The 23,707-nt window shown below is 45.7% G+C and overlaps 2 protein-coding genes across 2 annotated transcripts in view; both read right to left on the bottom strand.

Annotated features, from left to right (window-relative positions):
- Positions 1 to 987: 987 nt before the first annotated feature.
- Positions 988 to 3,523, bottom strand: LOC142587048 (sulfotransferase 1A1-like). The gene is made up of 2 exons (XM_075697932.1): positions 3,450 to 3,523; positions 988 to 2,190 (listed from the first exon to the last, which is right to left on the bottom strand). The coding sequence occupies exon 2, from the start codon at positions 2,157 to 2,159 to the stop codon at positions 1,218 to 1,220; it is 942 nt and encodes a 313-aa protein (XP_075554047.1). The 5' UTR covers positions 2,160 to 2,190; positions 3,450 to 3,523; the 3' UTR covers positions 988 to 1,217.
- An 11,102-nt stretch (positions 3,524 to 14,625) lies between these two features.
- The window catches only part of LOC142587816 (sulfotransferase 1 family member D1-like), a 65,851-nt gene continuing 56,769 nt past the window's right edge, over positions 14,626 to 23,707 (bottom strand). Inside the window, exons 2-3 of the mRNA XM_075699099.1 lie at positions 17,740 to 17,817; positions 14,626 to 15,803 (exon numbers count right to left, since the gene is read on the bottom strand). Coding sequence (XP_075555214.1) covers positions 14,828 to 15,772 — 945 coding nt within the window. The 5' untranslated portion in view covers positions 15,773 to 15,803; positions 17,740 to 17,817 and the 3' untranslated portion in view covers positions 14,626 to 14,827. The remainder of the gene's footprint in view (positions 15,804 to 17,739; positions 17,818 to 23,707) is intronic.

The following is a 23,707-nucleotide window of genomic DNA, read 5'->3' on the forward strand; positions in this document are numbered from 1 at the left end:
GTAAGAAGGAACTATTTCTTTTTGCATGCGTTACAGAAAAGGACGTACATGCAAACGCTGCATTCCTAACACACGGTACTCAATAAACAAATCGCAATAACGCTAGTGCACACCTTTCCATATCTTCTGAGCTATCCTGAACAGTCCATGCATAGGACAACAGTGTATAAACATGTTAGTGGTACGTGCATTCAAATAGCCTTAAAAGATAATTATATCTTCCTTCAATGCAAGACTTACGCGTGGTATGTGGCTCTAATCCAGGTGAATAAAATGAGATGTGAGGCCGGGCTAGTGGGTAAGCCATGGCTTGCAGACAAAGGACGGACAGGCACGACGGAGGCCGTCGCTTTCCTGCACCGTGTCCTTTGGTTCATTGTGCGCAGTCGCAATGTGCGCATCATCAGTAAAACATGCTGCGAAGGCGAAAATAGATTCTCTGTATATTGCACACGTCGAAATCAAGCTCGGCGAAAACGTTCTCACGATCTTTTTAAAGCTGTGAAGAGGGCTAGTTGGTTGACCAAGTGGAGTAACACGATATGAACTGGTAAAAAAAAGTGTGCAGTCATGCACAATATGAGAAAGGTGCTAGGCTTTCAATGAAGGCTTACTAAAGCTGGGAAAATGTGGGTGGAAAATATTGCAAAACGAAAACAAAATTCCTCTCACACGTGCGTCAACGATTCCAACTAGGAGTTAATTATACTCCTATAGAAATAGGATAACATCCCGGACACGGCGGCCGTGTTTCTATGAAGGCAAAATGCGAAAACACCCGTGTACTTAGATTTAGGAGCTCGTTAAGGAACCCCTGGTGGTCGAAATTTCCGGAGTCCTCCACTACGGCATGCCTCATAATCAGAAAGTGCTTTAGGCACGTAAAGCCCCATAATTTAATTAATTTAATCGAAGTAGGATAACGTACCTAATTTACTCACGTTCATATACCTTCGTACTTCAGACACAAACTCAAGTGATGGTAATGCGATTGCCTCGTTTTTTTTTGCATACAGAAGCTTCAATGGCTAATGGATTCTATTAAAGCCAGCAGCGGCCGAGAATTCGTGTGACGCGAATAGATGCATAGCAGAGACGCATTCGGCAATGATTGGGGATATAATACCCCAGTCCTACATCCAGGCTTACTGATCTTGCTTGGACATCTGTTGCGACACGACGAAAAGTACTGTTCTGTTACGAAAGACCTTAGCGTATTACGGAAGAATGACTCTGGACCAAAGGCACATGACGTCACTCCCTAACGTGCTTGCCGAAATCCAGTCTTCCAGTGCCTGCCTGTGGTTTTCAGAAATAAATTTCTTGTAGCCCCCGACAGTACCTTCACGCACAAACTCGTGTGTAGGTGCACGGTGCCTCAAGGATTTCAGCACGCCATCCAGCTCCTTGGGGATGGGCGCGTTTCTACGCTTGTTGTGTTGTACGGCGAGCTCGATGTTGGCCATGAGAAAATTCTTGAATAGTGGGCGCATGCTCTCCTTCGATGTCATTTCGACCACGCGTTGCAGCATAGATGGGTCTCTGGACACGCGCCGACCGTACTCGGGACCTAAGAACTCGGCAATCCTCTTCACCTGCAGCTTGGCGTCATCGTGCAGCTCTTCGTACGTGAGGAAGAGAACGTTGCTCTCGCACCTTCGAGTGTACCACGGAATGAGGCTGCCTTTTATGTAGCATCCGTAGTTGCTGCGGCCGGACACAAAGAGCTTGACGTGCTCGTCGAAGGTGATGACATCTTCTTCAGCGACCGTCATCGTTCGTATCTGATGGTAGGCAGAGACACAGACGTCGTAAGGGTTTCTAGCGACGTAGATATACTTGGCGTTATACGAAAATCTATTCTCTGCAAAAGGAAGGTGAGTCTTGATGGTGCCTGGCCTAGGCATAGTCTTAACTGCAGCGGAACCGAAAAGCTCTACAAACGGTGATGCGGCGAGAAATTGTGAAAGTTCCACCGGTGGCTCAGCATCGTGTAAGATGCCGTATGAGACGTACTGAACCCAGGTTGTGCCACACTTTGGGTATGCAGTGACGAAAATGTCACCTGGTCGCGGTTCATAAGACAAAGCCGAAACAATGGCGTCGTTTGGGAAAAAGCGCGGGAAAGGGATGCCTTGCACGGTCTTGATCTGCCTCATGGCTGGAGAAGGTGGTATGACAGAAGATAACCTGTAAGGAAAAAAAAAACTGCATTTCAGAGTCAGTAGTTCACTACTACACTAAACTCGAGGGGACAGTAAGCTGGCAACCAATATGTCAAGCTGAGATAATTTAAACGGTACTGCGGTAAATAAATTTAGACAGCGGAAGTGACAGCGGAGTCAAGTAATATGTATCTTTCTTGGGGAATTACTGAAATAACAAAAATGTCTGATTCAAAAAATGTGCTAGAGGTGCTTAATCATCAATTGCTGCTTATGGGACCTCCTTTTCGTTCACATAAACACATTTTTTCGCATTATACATCGACCACTGGGGTGTTGCCTTTTTTTATGAACACACTAATGCCGACAACAATTTGGCTGCTTAATAAGGTGATATGATAGGTGATATGAGCACGTAGGAAACGTCAGGCCTGTTTTTTCATTGTTGTTAACTTGCTATTGCAGAAATATCGTGTGTAAAACGTCCGTCATGGGAGGTGAAAATAATACGAGAAAGTACGTGAGCATCCTTAATCCACATGAACCTGCTAAATCAGTGTTAACTAATAGATACTAATAGTAGTAACTAATAGTAATAGTAATAGTAACTAATAGTGGCCAAACTAGACTTCCAAATAATATGTGCGATGTCAACCGGAAAGTTAAAGCAGGCAATGCGGCGTCAACAACGAGTCGGGTTCACATAATAGGCACCATAATATGAGTGAAACGAAGAACATTGCGATGCCGTCGTTGGTGGTGCTTCCCGACAGGTGAACGTGCCTCTCTCTAACTTATCATGCTTTAAAGAAGAATTCGTTGCTGCACTACTTGGTGAAGAGACATGACGGAGGCACCATGAGCCTAATCCCACATGAGTGTATGTGCCATGAAAATAAAGATGTTGGTTGTGATTGTAGCGCCTATGTTCTACCAATGCTCCTCTTTCTTTCAAATTTTTGAGCTGCATTAGCGTTATGACTTGTCCGTCTCCACAGATATACGAATGTTTTGCACAATTGAGTTCAATAAGAGAAAGACGGCACTCGTTAAACGTTTAAAACATTTTCGTTAAAGAACTTGCCCGGACGGACAAAAACAGCATGTTTTGTTAAGTTTCCAAAATGGGGTGTCGCCTAAGTTAATCAGAGGAACTTATCGGGCAGCTTTACATGAAATGCAGTTATTTCTCAAACGAAAGGAAAAAAAAAGAAGGAACTTTTTTTTAGGCGCACGCGACCGCGCAAAGAGTAGATGCATAGAAGAAACCAATATGAGACTCACCTTTGGTAGTAGAAGCCAGACGTTTTCGAGGAAGCCGTGGCTTCTGTCCGCACCGAATTCTGCTGCCTGGCTGTTCTAACCAACTGAGTCCTCACGATGTTACTGACAAGGTCTTTAGCTGTCCTTCGTTGAAGTCGCCGCTTCAGCACTCGTTCTCGCTATCTCTACTTCAGGCCTTCCCTGTGGTGTTATCTCATTGATGACATCGCACTAGATATGCACTGTTGGCCAAAGAAATAAACGGACTACGGACGGCTTAGGTGGCCGGAGTGCCTGCAAACCGAGACGCTTCTATCTCGCTCGGCGCGAAGACGGCGAGAGTAGCCCCCAGTGAAGCCAGACTTCGCCCTCACTGTCACGCGGGGCCTTGTCACGCTTCATAAATTTCTGGTGCTCCGTTCGGTTGCTCTAGTGCTAACGGTTGCGACGAAGGGGACCGTGCATTGCCGGCAGTCTAGCAAATGGCGCTGTCACACAGCACCATGTGCTTATATATATATATATATATATATATATATATATATATATATATATATATATATATATTGCTTATATTTACCGTATCTTTGATATTAGTGCATGTCGTCGGCGCCCACGACTGCTCCAATTTAGGCAACATAACGCAAGTAGCCGCAACGGCGGACGCTGACGCGCGCTCTTTCACACCGGCGCCATAAGTTACAGGCGCCAAGCTTTACTGGGGGCACGGCTTTTCTGTCGAGATTACTTTTCCGGCATTGCCTCCAGAAGTGGGTTTGATATATATATATATATATATATATATACATATATGAGCAACGCCTTTGATAACTGCTTTAACTAGCCACTTCAATGCCTAGGCCGTTATGAAAGTTTACAAAAGTACGGCCAGGAAGAGATAATTGGGAAGACGAATCAGAATGACTAGTCATTCGCGAAAGTTTATTCACGGAAGAATTCCATGGCTTAAAGGGGTCCTCAGTGCGATAAAAAATTCCCGTAGATCACGATGACTTAGCTTACTCGCCTTGGCATGGAGTATAAGAGCGCCACCGCTATAGTAGCCACCACTGCCGTTACTTGCTCGATGTTGCTTAAAATTGAGCAGCGGTGCAGGCCGGCGACATGTACTAAAATGAATGATACGGTGAATAGATGCAAAACAACAATCAGAACGGGTCTTCGTTCCTTCTCAGTGCCCCGGTTTGATGGCCTACGGCCACCCGCAAATGCACGACAGCGCCATGTGCTAGACTACCGGCAATGCATGGTCCCTTTCATCGCGACCGTTAGCAACAGAGGAACCGAACGGTGCACTATTGAGGGCGAGGAGTTACGGAGTCGCCATCTGTCGGAAGCGCCTCCCTTTCGTAGTATGAGGGATAGGATAGGCTCCTCATAGGTTTCGCTTACGGCGCTCAATAAAAACACCACGCGGCATTCCTCTTCGACGATTATGCAGGTGCTCTCAAAACGGAGGAAGTTTTTGACCTGCGATATAATAATCTTGGACAAAGTGAAAGCACAGAATCGTTTACAGACGCTATCTCTTTACCGAATACGTACAGTGAACGCCACTGGGCGTGGTGGCCACGATGGAGTATCCCGAACCGGCTTCTTGCGTGAAAGGTAGGCAAACGCTGAGAGTAGGCTATGGGAAATACATTCTTATAGGGGGCTGTCCGTATAACCAAATGGGGCATAACAGAGTGAAACCTCAATGCAGCGATCACACGGGTTCGCAGCGACTGACTGCGCATGCGCATGCATGTCCGCGCACAATGTTTTGCTTTTGCTGTTGAGCGCGTTTTTGCACCGTGCCATGAGCTCTAGGCCGCAGCATATGAGCACTTGACAGCGCACTAGCAACCATTATTGCGTGGACGCTATCAGAACTGCTGAAAAATAATTTCGTTATAGAGACTTAGACATCCACGGCGAATGTGATGTGCCGTCCGGACGATTCAATCTTTTTTGTCTTCTATATTCTTGGACGTTTCAATATTACTTCTCAAGTTGCGTCGCACTGTATGTTTATCGGTCTTGTCAGCGTGCGATTTGCCTGTGCTTCTTTTTCGTAATCCAGTGCATTAATTCATAACACAAACATTACTATATGCCATGCCGTTCTTTAATGCGCTTTTTACCGCTCCATTTCCATTTCAATGAACTTGCCAGAATCTAGTATCAACAAGTTCATAGACCTAATAAAGCGTCATGACATTAGCCGGGCAGCGGCCGCGGGCGGGCGTCTCCGTGCGCGTTTTCTGCTACTCACCGAACATCGCGCAGTCCCAGCGCCGTAGCAGAAATCTTCCTCGCGTCTGTGCTTGCCGCACACCCGAGTTGCAGCCGATGGCTGTCTGCCGGTTCTAAGCTTCGCCAGGCAAGTTTCACGCAGCTCCTTGCCCTGCTGCTACGGGTGAATAAGGCTGACACCGGGCTCCGTTGCTCACGTCCGGCACTGCGGCACCGAGCAGTAGCCTACCATGCTGCACGCCTCCAAAGGCAGCCACTGCACATTACAGTACATTCAAATGTTGTCAAGCAGACACCCAGGGCGGTAAAGCCTCACCACTTAATCACAACCGCGGCGCAGGTGGGACTTTAAACTTCCGTTATCAGCTCACTTCGGAACTTCCGACGCGGCTGCTGTGTCCACGTGATCCCTCATGCCACGTCACGCCGACGGTCGCGCAAGGTTTTCCAGTAGTGGAGCTCGCCCTCAATATAGAAATTTATCAAGCGTGATGAGGCCCCGCGTGAGAGTGAGGGCGAAGTCTGGCGTCACTCGGAGCGCTCTCGTCGTCAGCGCGGAGAGCTAAAGCCCCTTGATAATTTGGAAGTAGCGACACCGTCCTCCTCACGGTGCTTTCATCCTCGATTGTCGTTGCCCGCCGGCTGTGCACGGCACGCTTTTTCTCCTCGACTCCCGCGGACGGGTCAGAGCATTCTATGGAGGCGTGTTATTTTGAGCCAGTCGCGCGCCCAAGTGGTGTTAAAGATTTCGAGAAATGTTGATAGCAGCATCGATAATTCTGAAGGCAGCGTTTATGAGGATGTTGTTTTTTTCTTAAAGCCGTATGAACGGGGTATACTGTTGTAAAAGGAGCTTTGACGCGAGTTCTCATCTTATCTACTCTCTCCGTAGGGCTTGAGGCTTCGGACTCCTTGGGTGTGTCGCGCACTGACGCTTTGCGTTTGTTTGTCGGCTCTGCCTCCATCGATTCAAGCTCATCTTTCCGAACACAGGCCACTATTTCGCGTGCAGCTGGTGCATTGAGGCGCCTCCAATTGGCTGCCTACTTTCTAGGGACCTGATTTTGGCATGGGCTGCGTCTAGCTGCTGTCTGAGTGCCTAATATCTTCAGCGAGCTCCCTCACCTGGTTTGCGTCCTGTTGAGGTTGTGTGGGCGTGGGATTGGGCTCGGGATTGGCTGACCAGGCCACCTTCCGCGATACCGCCTGGTCACAGTGTTGTTTGGAGTTGGAGTGATTGCGAGGCTGGCTGTTGCTCCGGCTGCGCTGCCTGCTGCCACTCCTGCTATTTGAAGCTTCGCGCTGATCGGAGCGCACGGAAGGGAGGCCGTGCCGCACGGCGTCTCGGTATCTCGTTATGCTCTCTGGGCAGGCACCGGGTGCCGGCGCCAGAAACTCCCAGAGGAGTTTCTGCGTGACCTTTCTGCGTGACCTTTCATGTCGCCGTTGAGGTTGTGCACGCAAACCAGCTGGTAGCTGGCGAAGACGTTAGCGCAATGGTTGAGCGGCATATGGTCAATGCTTCTTGAATCAATGTTCCGGTGGGTACCTGTGATGTATCTGAATAGTTAAATAAATTGAGGTATGCTTGCCTACTGGCACGTATCGTCAAGCGTCGAGCAAGATCAGAGGCTAGTAACGCTGCATCAGCAACCTCAAATGCTGGTAAACAGAACGGTACGTGAGGGAGCTGTTCTCTGTGCTGTACCGATAACGATAGGCCATTCTTATAGGAAAACTTATTACTTGCAAGCGAGAAAAGGTCATTTCTTGATACTTTTGTGCTATAGGCACCCGGAAAGGTAATCTACAAGTGGCTGCATTTCATCAAGCAACATATTTGTGTTGACTTGGTGTCACCTTTTTGTCGCAAAACGGATTATGTGTTCCGGTATACATGATATCTTATTTTTAGCTGCACCAAATTTATAGTAATTGCCTGTGGCTGATAGCACAATTCTAAATCTTTCGAGACAATCGGAGAAAAATTTAAGTGTCCGACGAAATGCATTGGCGTTCCAAGTAGTTTGTGCTTCAGTGCATGAATCAGCGTTTCCTTAAAAATTTAGTCAGACAGTGCATAGTTACCGCAAGTTCGACAGCGCATATATTGACACCAGTGCCATCCTCAGAATCCGTTCCATATCGATATGCCTTGCATATTAACTATCTACAATTCAGAGATTGAACTACGTGCAGTAAAGTAATTAATACAAACTTTAGTATCATAATTGTGTCAATGACTCATTTAAGCATTTTGATATTTTGTAAGAATAATGGGCCGCCTCATCGAGTATTTTTGTACAAGGGTTAGGATTGTGCTACCGGCCGCATATAATATTTAAAAATGTGGTTCAGTAAAAAAAAATCGTAGAATGACAACACACACGTAGTGGGGATATTGCTGCTACAATCGCTCGAATCTGCTACATTCCGTTAGAGCTTCTCCAGGATGAGCCGCGCCGCGCAATCTCTGAGGCGACGGCAAAGATTTAGTGTGGTTGGCGTAAGGTGGCGGTCGCTACCACCTAATGCGAAGAGTGCTGTGACATCTGCCATACGTAAGGCTAAATGAGCTGAAGCGTCACTGAGTTAATCTAGTCCAGTACCACGTCCAGTACGTGCTCGTGCATCATCTAGCAAGGAACCTCCATGGCGCACGTATGACCGCTCCACCTTTAAGTTGTGTGTGCCATAACAGCGGGTTGTGTGCAGTTTAGGATGCAATTCTGTCGTGCCTAGTAGTGCGTGCTCGGCTCATTATGCGTTTGTGGTGCGTCGCGCATTCGTACTGGCGACGCGACCTTGGTGGGAGAGGTCACCCTCAACGACAACGCGCACTTCGTGCGATCGGCACGGCAGCTGTGTCATGGTGCACTCAGCAAACTGGAACTTACTCCCTCACTTGTTTATCAGCTTATTTGCTGAGTTCCATTTTATCTGTGTATGCTCATAACGCAGCGCACTTGTAGCTCGGTCATTTTACAAGCTGACGGACTTTTGTACGAAAGTGACATTGCTCTATTGGCTATTATCATTCCACGTGACCGTATTGCCGTGCGTTTCTTTGTGCCTTTATGTGGCTCGCTTTACCGCTCCCGACACCGAGTACTTTCTTTTTGCAAGTACGCTGGTTGACTCAATATGGCCGGGGATGTGCATGAGTGGTCGTGTGCGTCGATTATCTTCCTCGAGAACAATAGCAACGGTGAGCGTTGGTACTCTGGAGCCATTTTTGATGCGCAGAAATAGTGCCCAGCCGATAACCATTAAAAATTATTGTTGACTGGGACAACATCAGCTACGAAGCTCTTGGCCATTACCACCAGTGCACACATAAAGCAGCTTCATAACATAATGGTTTGAAGCAGTGATATGACTTGCACATGTCCAAGTTTAGTCTCAATTTAGTGTGCTCTGACCAGCAACGTAAATGTACCGCTAAGTAAGGTGAGCTTGCTATTGAGGCAAGAATGTCAGGAGAAGTTGAATACGTCATTGCAGCCTCAAGTTGTACTTTAATTAAGAAGTTGGACTTGAATAAACACACGGATGTAATGTCCTAGTGTGTGTGTACTTAAGTTGTTTGTGCATTTAAATAAATAAATTGATAAGTGTGCTGTATGTGCGGCATATCTATTTTTGTATCTTCATTAGCCGTAAGTTTTGGACCGAATGAGTGTTGTAACTCCTGAACCGTTTGTTGACCTAGCAATATTTTTTATTTTGCTGGTGCACTTGGTTCCTGACAAATATACTTGTCCAAATAAATTAAACTACAAGAATGCATAAAGAGTAGATTTCTGCCGTCTTCAATTTTTTACTCACATTAACTTGCACACTTTGCAACAGGATAATACAATTCAAATTGAATGTTTCATTCGGCTAATACGTTCTCTTGATTCTGGAGTGAATGTTACAAAAAAAAGAAAGAACGCCAATCAAAAGATGTTAATAAGAATTAAATGTTTAAGCTTCTGCACGGCCGTCTTGTTCACAGAACAGTTCGAAATGACGGCATTCTGCGTATGCAGGCGAAAGAATGCTATCGATACGATTCAACGATTTTTCTCTTTAGTCTAGATAGCAAGAGATTCAAATAGTGCCTTGAAGTTCAGTGTTCTTGGGAATTATGGAAGCCTTGTCTGGTGTCCATGGCATATTCAGACTGCCACGTGTTCCCCAAGCGCATTGGAAATAACATTGTTTTTCACTTATGCTTCGTTTCTAATTCTTCTCTTTAACATCATACGTTTGTTGCTTCAACGCTTTCAAGATGACTGCTTTCGCCGTTGTGAAGTCTGTGACCATTCGCACAGGGTATTCTGTATACAGCGCTAGGAAACATTCCTTCTTCTGCATCTTCACGTCTACCAGTTCATGCTGCAACTAGTGGGCCGAAACGTGGGCTACATCGACTTCATAGGTTTTCATAAAATGTGCCAAGGCCTCGCTCGTTCAAGGGACATAGGGAAGGGTGCCGCGAGCTGGAGGGCGCGTGGCCTGTGATGGGGCAAAACGAATGGAAATTTCGGTTTACGCTCACTGGGACGTAATCTTTGACTCTGACCAGATCTCTGACTGTGACGTCATAGTGAGAGATCTGGTCGTCAGGATTAAAGCAAAAATCTTAGAGGGAGCTTGGAAAATTTGCTATAATTAGGACGCTCAGTGTACGTGCGGTTACCCCAGAAGTTTCATTCTTTGCGTAAACATCGTTGCGTAAAACATCGGCCGGTTAGCTCGCTTGGCCCCGCGACCTTGAGTTAACGTTGCCAAGGCCCGATTTTCGGGTCATATTGAATGGCACTAAGCTCAACCTACTTCGTGGTATATTTAGCTTGCTGGTAACAGCACACTTAATTTAATTTATACTCAACGTGGACATGCGCGACGGGCCAGTCATATCACTGCTTCAAGCTGTTACGTTGTTAAGCTGCTTTCTATGTGCAACGGTAGTAATGACCATAGAGCTATGTAGCTGATGTTGTACCAGTCAACAATAATTTTGAATGGTTATCGCCGGGACACTATTCCTGCATACCAAACATAGTGCCGGCGTACCCGTGCGCACCATTGTTATTATTTTTGAGGAAGATAATCGATGTAGGCGACCACTCACGAACAAATTACGATCGTCCGCGGCCACGTTGAGTCAACCAGTGCACTCGAACAAAAAAAAAATGCTGCGTGCCCGGAGTGGTAAAGCGAGCCACATAAAGGCACAGAAAAAACAGAAAACTCACGGCATACAGTCACGGGGAATGCTAATAGCCAATGAAGCAATTTCCTTTTCGTCCGAAAGTCGTTTAGCTAGTAAAAACGCCCGAGCTTCAAGTCCGCTCCGTTATGAGCACACACGAATATATGGAACACATGAAAGCAACTGATAACAAGCTAGAAAGTTTCAGTTTGCCGAGTACACCAAGATACAGCTGCCGTGCCGAACGCGCGAAGTGCGCGTCGTCGGTTAGCGAACACACCTCCCACCAAGGCCCCGTCGCCAGTACGAAGTACGAATGCTGGACGCCCCAATAACTAATGATGGGACGAGCAAAGCGGTACTAGGCCCGAGAGAACATCGTAAACTATGCACAACCTGTTATAATGGCGAACATAGCTCAATGGCGGAGCGCTCATACGGGCGACATATAGGTTTATGAAAGGGTATGAAGTCAATGTGACGCATATATGCAGCTGCCTGCACGTTGCAGCATGAACTGGACATGCTATAAAATGGTTTTTTTCGGCGTGCTATAGGTACGCCGTGCGCGAAATGTGACTACGCTTACCTGAATAGAAGATACATTTTCGAAAAGTGCTTGAAGCAGCCCGTGTACAATGTGAAAACGAAAAATGTCGCTTGCCACGTATCTGCGGAGGAAGTGGCAGCCTCTAACCATGATATCTGCCTTCTTGGATAACGCTTTCGGTATCGCCAAGAACATAGCTTTCACGTCAGTATCCCGGCTGCCTCTTATCAGACAACACAAAGGCTTAATCGCAGCGATGGCATCATTTCGTATGCGTACGCAAGACGCCTAGGTGGAATTTCTAACTTACTCTTTGCAAACAAAGCTTAATTAATTGAATTATGGGGTTTTACTAGCCAAAGCCACTTTCCGATTATGAGACACACCGTAGTGGGGGACTCCGGAAATAAAGACCACCTGACGTTCTGTAACGTGCACCTAAATATAACTACACGGATGTTTTCACATTTCGCCCCCATAGAGATTCCGGGATTCGATCCCAGATTTCGGGCCGGGATTCGATCCCGCGACCTCGTGCTTAGCAGCGCAAACAAAGCTTCCGTACAAATGAGTGGGATCTCTTATGAGTCATATGCTATCAGATCTCTTTATAACGATGTTGAAGGGAGAGCGGAAATTACTTCATTATATTCATTACTTTCATTCACTGTAATGCAAGCGTCATTGAATGATGTGCACAATTTTGAGCTTGCATGGAAAACGGCCTTGTAGCCAGTAGAACCGCTACATGGCCACGTGCGCTGAACAGAAAAACAGCAAGAGAAATTTCGGCGTTCTCAACCCACAACTTAGCACCCGACACGATTGCGTTTATGATAGCTGCCTTCTGTATGAGTGTGATGGTCTTTCGTTTCCGCTTTCTGTTGGCTTGTTTCTAGTGTCGCCACATGGCGACGCGGTTCAATAGGCTGCACATTGCGACGTCAACATTTGTCGCGTTCGAGCAGCATGTGCCACACAGGGAGGCGTGGTCTCTGAGATTCCTCCGGTACAATCTCTGAGGCTACGCCTAGCTGCACTAGCCTGCACGATGCCGCAGTGAGATAAATTGCGATTTCGATAATGAGCTTCTGCTTATGCGCAGCTGCGTGCAGTGGTAAGAAGGAACAGTGTCCCACGGCGCATTCAACGCAAATACCTACAAGCTTTGACGCCTAATATGTGCAGAACCCCGTGGAATGTGATTGAGCTTGTAAAGGTCGGGTACTTCTTGTTTCGTAGACAACTCAAGTTTGCATTTCGGAGACAAAGAAAAAAAGCGTGGATATCTACGCAGATTTTAAGGGGGATTTCACTTTGTTACATGCAATAATTACTAACCAACCGTTTCGCTATAACGATGTTTCACTGCAACATGTATTTGTTAATGTATTGTCTTACTTTATAATTACAGGTACCAGAACTGAGCTCAAGCAACCTTAGGAACAAGCTACATTGTCTATGGGTGCATCAGCCTATGGAACTGTCTCAGCCAGCTCGCTGAATCATGAAGCGACCAATGTGTGATAACAGTCACAAAGGAAACCTCTAGAAGGTGCATTATAAACATTGTGCTTATGTAGTGGTATTATTGATTTGATTTATAACAAAATCTTTGAAACCCTTGGCCACTTTAGTGCTTAATTTTTGGGAATAATCATGCTTAACAGGTGTTATCACTTTTGTGGCCTTGACAATATTTCAGTGGTGCTACGGAGGGTTGTAAGAAATGGGCCATAGGCATTGGCGCTTTCGGTTTTTTCAACATTGCGAGGATTAGAAACATTCCCATTCATTTATACATTTGCAAGTGTTAGGAGACACTCAACTCCTTCATAATTAATGCCTTAGTGGAAGGGTATATTGTGTGCCTAAATTCATGTGTGACCCGCCGTGGTTGCTCAGTGGCTATGGTGTTGGGCTGCTGAGCACGAGGTCGCGGGATCGAATCCCGGCCACGGCGGCCGCATTTCGATGGGGGCGAAATGCGAAAACACCCGTGTGCTTAGATTTAGGTGCACGTTAAAGAACCCCAGGTGGTCTACATTTCCGGAGTCCTCCACTACGGCGTGCCTCATAATCAGAAAGTGGTTTTGGCACGTAAAACCCCAAATATTATTAAATTCATGTGTGTGTGAAACGTCTATGTAGGAAAAACTTCCGTGATAGTATTGCTGGAGCTCTTGATAATATACCATCCGCAAATCTCGAACAATGTTGACAAGGTAAGGAAAATGATCTTGGGTCTTCCCAGACCGTCGCATATATGCAGTGTGTGCCGTTTCTAGCCAGATCATCGAAGCTCAGCAACATTTAGTTTGGCAGTTGATATAGGAGACACTCTGAATTGCAATTTTATGACTGAATTTTAGCGTCCAGAGACTATTTAAATGACGCCATTGTGCTAGTGCTTCCCGTGATAATAGTGTTCCCAGTGTAAATCGGGATGTTTGGTAGGTCTTGCTGTCTTTTTTCAACTACTCCTTAGCCCAATGAATAAGTGGTGATTTTTGATACTATTCTAAGGTGCTGACGCTTGCAATGAATGTTCCTGCCTAGCAGTGCCGCCACTTTTTAAAGAACTTTGAATGGTTTGTGCGAACGTCATTTTGGGGTTCTAAATGGCGTGTCACTCAACAAATTGATTTATTAAAATATAGAGCTACGCTACACAAATATTCACTAAAAGCTATCGTACCTTGCTCTTCAAAAGCCTGTTTAATCCGGGAAACATTTTTAAGACCGCTACAAAACGTCTCACAAAATTCCTTGCAGCAATTTGTAAAAGGGCTAAAAGTCGTCTTGCAAGACATGTCATAACCGTTTCTAAAACAACTACAAAACGTCTTGGAAAACGTCTTATAACCGTTTCTGAAACGGCTACAAGATGTCTTGTAAAACGTCTTATAGCCTTTATTTGGTGGTGAAGTAGACGGTCTTCATGTCGGCAACAAGTCGTTCTAAGACATACGACAAAGTTTTGGTTAGGCGTCTTCAACATGTCTTTATCATCTTGCCAAGATGTCTTTAAGATTCCTTGTAAACGTTTGTGAGGATTTTCAACACGTCTTGGTGGTCTTGCCAAGACATCTTGTAGATGGCTAATAGACCAACGGGTGTTCATTGGAACGTCACTGCGGAAGAAATATGCATGTATAACACAAAGTGAGCGGTACACGAATACGGCTGTTTCTGCAAATCCTTTTTAATTTATGAGCAGGTAGAACCTTCGCTTTTTGCAAAAGAGGGAAGAAAAGATCCGATGTGCGTGAGTTTAGTGGTATCAGAATGCTGTGTCCAATAACGTACATTCAGTGCCCTAAAGCAAGAAAACAACATTGTTTTTTTTTACAAAAATACTGTTCTAATAGGAAAGCCCTTAGCGTATTACGGAAGAGCGACGTTGGACCAAAGGCACATGACGTCACTTCCGTGCGTGCTTGCCGAAATCCACTCTTCTAATGTCCTTCTGTGATTCTCAGAAAGGAAGCTTTTGTAGCCCCCGACAGAACCTTGACGCACAAACTCGTGTCTAGGTGGGCGGTTTTGCAAGAATTTCAGCGTGTCCTCCAGCTCTTGGGGAACGAGCCCGTTTTTATGTTTCTGGTATTGGGCTGCGAGCTCGATGTTGGTCATAAGAAAGTTCTTGAAGAGTGGGCGCATGCGCTCTTTTGATGTCATTTCGACCAGGCGTTGCAGCATAGATGGGTCTCTGGACACGCGCCTACCGTACTCGGGACCTAAGAACTCGGCAATCTTCTTCACCTGCATCTTGATGTCATCGTGTAGCTCTTCGTACGTGAGGAAGAGAACGTTGCTTTCGTGCCTTCGAGTATACCACGGAATGAGGCTGCCTTTTAAGTAGCATCCGTAGCTGTTGCTGCCGGATACAAAGCGCTTGATGTGCTCGTCGAAGGAGACGACACGCTCATCCTCGGTGGCCGTCTGTGTTTGCAAGTGATGGTAGGCAGAGACGCAAACGTCGTAAGGGTTTCTGGCGACGTATATGTACTTAGAGTGCGGTGAAAATCTTTTCTCTTCAAAAGGAAGGTGCGTCTTGATGGTGCCCGGCTTAGACATATTCTCCACAGCATCGACACCGAAAAGCTCTAGAAAAGGTGACGCAGCAAAGAACTGCGAAAGTTCTGTCGGTGGCACACAATCGTAAAAGATGCCGTACGCTATGTACTGAACCCAAGTTGTTCCACACTTTGGATATGTGGTGACAAAAATGTCGCCTGCACGCGGCTCGTAAGACATAGCCGCAAGAACGGCGTCTTCCGGGAAGAAGTACGTGACAGGGACGCCTTGCACGGTCTTGATACACCTCATCGCTGCAGATGGCAGTGGAGCAGATGATAGCCTGCAATAAAGTGGGCAAAATTTGACAGCCGGTAAGGCACTATTGGCAAACAATGCATTTTGTGCATAAAATTTTGGAGGACAGCAAGTCAGCAACAATTGTGTCGAGCGAAAAAAAAGGATACATTACACATCTAAAACACATTTAGCTCACTACACACAGGATCAAGTAACAACGACGACTACCTCCACATCGCTTACCCCTGCTAATAGCAAAACAAGATAAGTCAGTGCTCATTAGTTGCTCCGCTCAGGAGGTGAACGCCCAAAAGAATGCGTCAATGTGTCTAATGGCTATCATCAAATCAATTTGTCGTAGCGTGCATCAAGAAACGTTGCATTATATTGTAGAGACAGTGATTACAATATAGAGAATGCATTCTGCGACGGCCAAATAAAATTGCCGATACGGTCACCCAAGAAATTTTAAGCTGATTTTTATTCCGTGGAATAGTGGTAAAAATTTCGCATTTGACCTATGCGCCACAGGAACCGGTGATAATACTAGAAGGCGCGTATTTGCATCTGTAATTCATATGAGCTTCTAAAAGCGGTAGCCGAAACAGAATCTCTTCGCAAAAGTGTATATCTTGATTTTATATGCGATCTCCACAGAAAAGTTAGGTTAACCTAATAGTTAGGTTAGGAGCCAGGTTAATGTAATATGTACTATAGTGTTGGCATATAGAACAGCTCGATAAAACAATCGGTTGTGTATTCTGATATTAGAAAGTTCGGCCTTCCCTCCCTGCATGATCTTTCTTTTTGTATGTCACATTTACGTGTGCGTCATTTGCGTCATTAAGGAGTGTGCAATAGAAGTCGGTGGTAATTCCGTTAGACAGGATGCCAGTAAGCTTTCGCAGGAGACGAAAGATCTGATCAAGAAACGCCAATGTATGAAAGCCTCTAACCCTACAGCTAGAATAGAACTGGCAGAACTTTCTAAGTTAATCAGCAAGCATAAGACAGCTGACATAAGGAAGTATAATATGGATAGAATTGAACATGCTCTCAGAAATCGAGGAAGCCTAAAAGCAGTGAAGAAGAAACTAGGAATAGGCAAGAATCAGATATGCGTTAAGAGACAAAGCCGGCAATATCATTACTCATATTGATGAAATAGCTCAAGTGGATGAGGAGTTCTATAGAGATTTATACAGTACCAGTGGCACCCACGACGATAATGGAAGAGAGAATAGTCTAGAGGAATATGAAATCCCACAAGTAACGTCGGAAGAAGTAAAGAAAGCCTTGGGAGCTATGCAAAGGAGGAAGGCAGCTGGGGAGGATCAGGTAACAGCAGATTTGTTGAAGGATGGTGGGCAGATTGTTCTAGAAGAACTGGCCACCCTGTATACCAATGCCTCATGACTTGGAGCGTACCGGAATCTTGGAAGAATGCTAACATTATCCTAATCCATAAGAAAGGGGACGCCAAAGACTTGAAGCATTATAGACAAATCAGCTTACTGTCCATTACCTACAAAGTATTTACTAAGGTAATCGCGAATAGAATCAGGAACATTTTAGACTTCTGTCAACCAAAGGACCAGGCAGGATTCCGTAAATTCTACTCAACAATAGAACATATTTACACAAGCAAAGAGGTGATAGAGAAATGTACGGAATATAACCATCATTTATATATAGCTTTCAGTGATTACGAGAAGGTGCTTAATTCAGTCGAAACCTCAGCAGTCATGGAGGCATTACGGAATCAGGGTGTAGATGAGCCGTATGTAAACATACCGAAAGATATCTATAGTGGCTCCACAGCCACCGTAGTCCTCCTCAAAGAAAGCAAGAAAATCCCAATAAAGAAAGGCGTCAGGCAGGGAGATACGAGCTCTCCAATGCTATTCACAGCGTGTTTACAGGAGGTATTCAGATACCTGGATTGGGAAGAATTGGAGATAAGAGTTAATGGAGAATACCTTAGTAACTTGCGATTCGCTGATGATATTGCCTTGCTTTGCGACTCAGGGGACCAACTGCAATACGTGCTCACTGACCTGTAGAGGCAAAGCAGAAGGGTGGGTCAAAAAATTGATCTGCAGAAAACTAAAGTAATGTTTAACAGTCTCGGAAGAGAACAGCAGTTTGCGATAGGTAGTGAGGCCCAGGAACTCGTAAGGGAATACATCTACTTAGGACAGGTAGTGACCGCGGATCTGGATCATGAGACTGAAATAATCAGAAGAGTAAGAATGGGCGGGGGTGCGCTTGGCTGGCATTCTCAGATCATGAAAAGCAGGTTGCCATCATCCCTCAAGAGAAAAGTGTGTAACAGCAGTGTCTTACCAGTACTCACGTACGGGGCAGAAACCTGGAGGCTTACGAAAAGGGTTCTACTTAAATTGAGGACGACACAACGAGCTATGGAAAGAAGAATGATAGGTGTATCGTTAAGGGATAAGAAAAGAGCAGATTGGGTGAGGGAACAAACGCGAGTTAATGACATCTTAGTTGAAATCAAGAAAAAGAAATGGGGCTTTGGCAGGACATGTAATGAGGAGGGAAGGTAACCGATGGCCTTTAAGGGTTACGGACTGGATTCCAAGGGAAGGGAAGCGTAGCAGTGGGCGGCAGAAAATTAAGTGGGTGGGTGAGATTAAGAAGTTTGCAGGGATAACGTGGCCACAATTAGTACATGACCAGGGTAGTTGGAGAAGTATAGGAGAGGCCTTTGCCCTTCAGTGGGCATAACCAGACTGATGATGATGATGGCATTTGCGCCATATGTGATTGAGCAACGGTTGGTGTGCGATCGTCAAGGACAATTCAGATTGATAGGAAGTGGACTTCTTCACTCAATGTCCTTGGTGAAACAAAATTCCGGTCAACCAGCATGTCGAGACAAAGCCTCAAACATTTTTTTGTGAAGGTCCCAGTATTATCTACAATATTAGGTAATACAGAGGAGCTACGCAGGCAACTCTGTATAAAGGGCAGATATTTATCCAAGCACACCATCGCTCATTTAGGTGTACGTGACTATGCAAAGAGCAGAAGTACTTAACAGAAAGCCAGAGCACTTACCGTGTTATTGTACGAGTTTTCTGTACTATCTTTCAGATATTTCCAGCCGGCCCTGCTTTCTGTCTGCGCATATGTTACTCTCTGCTCGAGCGAAGTCTTTCCTCACGAGGGGAAACATTACGACTGTATCTGGTCTTATCTAAGAGAATGGCATGTCCAGCGCACTTTCCCGTTATCGGAATGATAGTCCGTCTAGTGTGGCGTTAACTTCTTGCCACCATTTGCGTTGGATGATTAGATTTGTGCTAGATATGGGCAATCAATACGAAGGTCTTCTGGGAGCAGTCCTTTGGGACCCTTGCAAGAACCACTAAAACGTGCCGAGTTTCTTTATTGCGCATAATATTTACTGCAACGTTGTGCAAGCAGCTGAAATAAAAAAGTTCGCGACACTAATGAGAACTGAATAAAGTTTGAAATCATTTGCTTTCCAGAAGAGCCTCCTACAAATAGAAATAATAATAAACAGAAAAAACTATCCGCCGGAAATGTGTTGTGATTGCTTTTTAATATATTGATGACAAGACCAGTTTTTGCTCACTCTTTGTCACAGCGTACTGATAACTATGTGTATTTTTGGTAAGTTGGTATTCATGGCTTCTCATGCAAAAAGTATTGTAGGCTGACTATTTATTGCATATTATAGGGAAGCAACAAGCCGAAATTATTGTTTAAAAATGTTCGGACGTCAATGTCATGCTTGGTTCTGGTGAAATTTCTACCGTTGACAAATTGTGATGTTTGGGGCAACTCAATGCCAACTCAAAATGGCAGGACAGACTATCATTTAAGTTTAGAGCTAACCTGGTTATGAAGACGGCCTGCAGCTTGAAAAGAATGCTCTTACGCACAGAATGCTCTTTGAAGACGTCGTTTTGCCCGTAGAGCCCGCGGAAACAAGAAGAGATTGCAACGAGAGCTGATTGCCTTCCTGCTAGACAAGGGGCTCATGGATATCTCGTGAGGCATACCTGATCTTAACTCAGTGGAGGCTCAAGCGGAAGAATTTCCGGCTACATTTGTCAGGCTAACCTCGCCTGCTGCAACACACCCATCGCCCCGACCACCACCATCGCGACATGACGTTCATGTGCAAGCAAAACTATATAATTAGACGGTGTGAGCATTATACAGGGTGTCCCACATAAGTCGAGCCAAGAGTTTAAAAATGAAACGCCCATGGGAAGAGAATTGAACCAAAGGTAGACTATTTGCAATAGCCTATAGTAACTCAGAGAATATTTTTGTTTTCCCCGTAACGCACTAACTAATTAGGTTAATTACCGAACGTTTTAATTATTGACTGAGGACCCCAAGTATGAAACGCAGATTTGTAGAGCGCCTTCAGAAACCAGCGATCGAGTTGTTTCCTTTATGATAAGTCTGACGTAGTCCTTTTTTCCGGGTCGCAAAGAAAGCACGAGAAATATGAAAAAAAAACTACTTGACGCAGCGCTTGCGCAGTGGTATCGGGCTGCTCTCAAGCGTGCGTTTGGTGAACAAGGTCGGCTCCCGTCGGATCACGGCGAAAATGCATGCTGCTAGCCAAGCGCTGCAGATGATGTAAAGAACGCCCTGCCGCTTCTTCGTCGCCCGCCACAATGCAGCCGACCTTGTTCACCGAATGCATGCTTGAGAGCAGCACAATACCACTGCGCAAGCGGTCCCCCACGTGGATTTGTTCATATTTCACGGGCTTTCTTTGTAACCCGGAAAAAAGGATTACGTGAGGCACATCATATAGGAAACAACTCGATAGGCGGTTTCTGAAGGTGCTCTAGAAATTGGTGTATCAGACTTGGGGTACTCAGTCAGTAATTCAAAAGTTGAGTAATGAAACTTAACTAATTGGTGAGTTATGGAGGAAAACAAGTAATTGAGTTACTACGGGCTACTGCGAATATTATGCGTTCGGTCCGATTCGCTTCTAACTCGGCTTTCATATTTATATTCTTGACTCAAGTTATGTGGGACACCATGTGTACGGAAAACAATAGTAAATATTTTATTCCAGAATGACAACTCGTTGTCGGCATGCCCAGGCAGAGACATCGGACGACTACGGTCATTTTTGTCGTTGAGTGAATATGTCTCGAGGGTTAGTTGTCTTTGGGAAACCTGGGACGCAAAGAACTTCCCTAAGAGATAGCACACAGCGGTTTTGAAGTGGTGGTAATATAGACACATAGTAGCTTCTTAGACATCAGAGGTATTAATGCTATCTGCTCTAGATTTTCAAAGTTTGCATGCAGTGTTTTATGGTTTCTTACACAGTATATGGGATTGATTGGCACGGTTTACTACTCCAAAGAAGCACTTCGACAACCAGAAAATGATCGCAGCTAAATTTCGAAGTAATGCGGAAAGGGTGTCATGTTATGTTGAGGGGGGAATTGTTCAATGGATCGGGCAGTCTGGTGGGCCGCCCTGACCCGCAGAAGACATTTGCCATGGCTAACTTCCCACCGCCCACTGACAAGAAAGGAGAGCGAAGATTCTTTGGCTTGTGTGCCTTTTACGGGCGCTTCGTCAAAAATATTTCGCACATCGCCGAGCGATTACCTTCTCTAAAAAAATCAGACGTCGATTACAGGTGACAAGCGCCTCAAGCCGAAGCTTTCCTAGAGCTTAAACAGCACCTGCAGTCACCACCAGTGCTCGCCCACTTCGGCGAAGGCGTCGATACAGAAATCCATAGAATGCAGATAGCCTAGGCCTCGAAGCCATCCTAGTCCAAAGGAAAGACAGATTTGAAAGGGTCATTGCTTACGCTAGTCGGTCGCTGTCGGAAGCGGAAGCTAATTATTTCTGAGACGGAAAAGGAATGCCTTTCCATCATTTGGGCTACTACGAAATGCTCTGCTTTACGGGAGACCCTTCGAACTCGCAAGCGACCACCGTGCCTTGTGTTGGCTGGGATACTTAAAGGACCCTTCAATACGCCTCTCACTTCGGTGTCTCCGATTTCAGAAATTTGACATAAGCATCGTATACAAATCCGGAGGGAAGCACTCCGATGCCGACTGCCTATCACGTGCTCCCATTGACCCGCCGCCACAACACGATGAGGGTGACGACGCCTTCCTAGGAACAATAAGCACTGAAGACTTCGCTGAACAGCAACGAGCAGACCCTGAGCTAAAAAGCCACTACGGGTATTTGGAATGCAACACCTACGTTTTCCCTAGGGCATTTAGGAGGGGATTGTGTTCGTTTTCCCTGCTAAATGACATCCTCGTAAAGAAGAGCTCATCAGTCCGTGCCAAATACCTTGTTCTTGGTCCCTCATCTCTGCGTCCGGAAGTACTACACGCCCTACATGACGATACGACCATTGGACCCCTCGGTTTTTGCCGCACGCTACGGAGAATACAGGGAAAATCTTACTGGTCGCGCGTCAGAGCCGACGTCATCCTTTACGTCAATATATGCCGAGTTTGTCACCAACGCAAGACAGCACCGACAAGGCCAGCGGGATTACTACAGCCGATTGAGCGTCTTTGCTGGTCGTTACAACAAATCAGGATGGACTTATTGGGGCCAATTCCATGTTTTAACTGCCGAATAATACAAGTAGACAAGCCACAATAGCACAACTGCCTACCATCCGCAAACGACTGGTCTTACGGAGGGGCTCAACCTGACTCTAGCCGACATATTGGCAATGTACGTTGACGTCGAACTCAATATGTGGAACGTCTTCCTTCCGTACATAACCTCCGCTTATAATACGGCCGCACAAGAAAAAACGCACATAACGCCATATAAGCTGGTTTACGGAAGGAACCCGATGAGGACTCTCGACGCCATGCTGCCGCAAGCATGGACGAAGAAAATTTAGACGTGACCGCCTATCTCCAGTGCGCCAACGAAGCCCGACAGCTCACCCGCCGACGCATAAAGAACCAGCAGAGGACCCACAGTTGGCACTACGATATCCGACGATGATACATAGAGTACAGTCCGGCAACCGCGTTTGGGTTCGGACCCCCATACGCCGGGGAGGTCTCAGTGAGAAACTTCTGCGACGCTACTTCGGACCCTGCAAGAACATCCGGCGATTGGGCGCACTGAACTACGAGGTCTTGCGATACGGCATTTGGTACCACAGCGGCGGCACTCCCCACCTGAAAAAGTCCATGTTGTGTGGTGTAAGCCTTTCTACCAGCACTGACAAACTTTGGGACTCAGTTTGCTTTGTTGCTTTTTTTATTGCTAAGCGTGCTTTTGCTTTTTGCTCTCCTGTTGGGTTTGTAGCATCGGGATAATGCCTTTTAAGAGGGGGCATAAACAGATGTACTTGTTTATCTTTCGCGGGAGTATGCTTTTTCATTGGCTAACAAACAACGTTATCGCTCAGCGCGGTAGGCACCTGCATGTATCGCAAATTTCTCGAATGTTATCGATGGTTCTATCCTTTCTTTGTTGTCACCGATCTTTGTGTAATCTGATTGTATGCGCAACGCGAATATCTAGTACTTTCTGGAACACACGCGAGTACCAGCAATTATACTGGAAGCTTCGATGACTCATGTACAAAAGGCGACGTGCTTCACCCGCTGATCAGATTTTCGACGATCGCCGACTGTGTTCAACGCTATCGTTGTGCTTTGAGCGTAACTTGCTTCTGTGGGCGCAGGTTCCCCCAAATAAATATTTCATCGTTCACAGGTTTGCTACAGTTTTCTTGACGGTCACTACAACGCGACAATATTACGCAAAAATAGCAATAACATCCCTATGTTATCGAAGGTATATCTACAAGCGACCCATGTGTGTTAGAGTGACAGTGTTCGCAATCACAGCTGTTCATCTTCACTGATTTCACACATGACAATGCTTTATTTGCAAAATATTAGCAAA

This window comes from Dermacentor variabilis, chromosome 7, assembly GCF_050947875.1.
Source record: "Dermacentor variabilis isolate Ectoservices chromosome 7, ASM5094787v1, whole genome shotgun sequence".
Taxonomy (NCBI): domain Eukaryota; kingdom Metazoa; phylum Arthropoda; class Arachnida; order Ixodida; family Ixodidae; genus Dermacentor; species Dermacentor variabilis.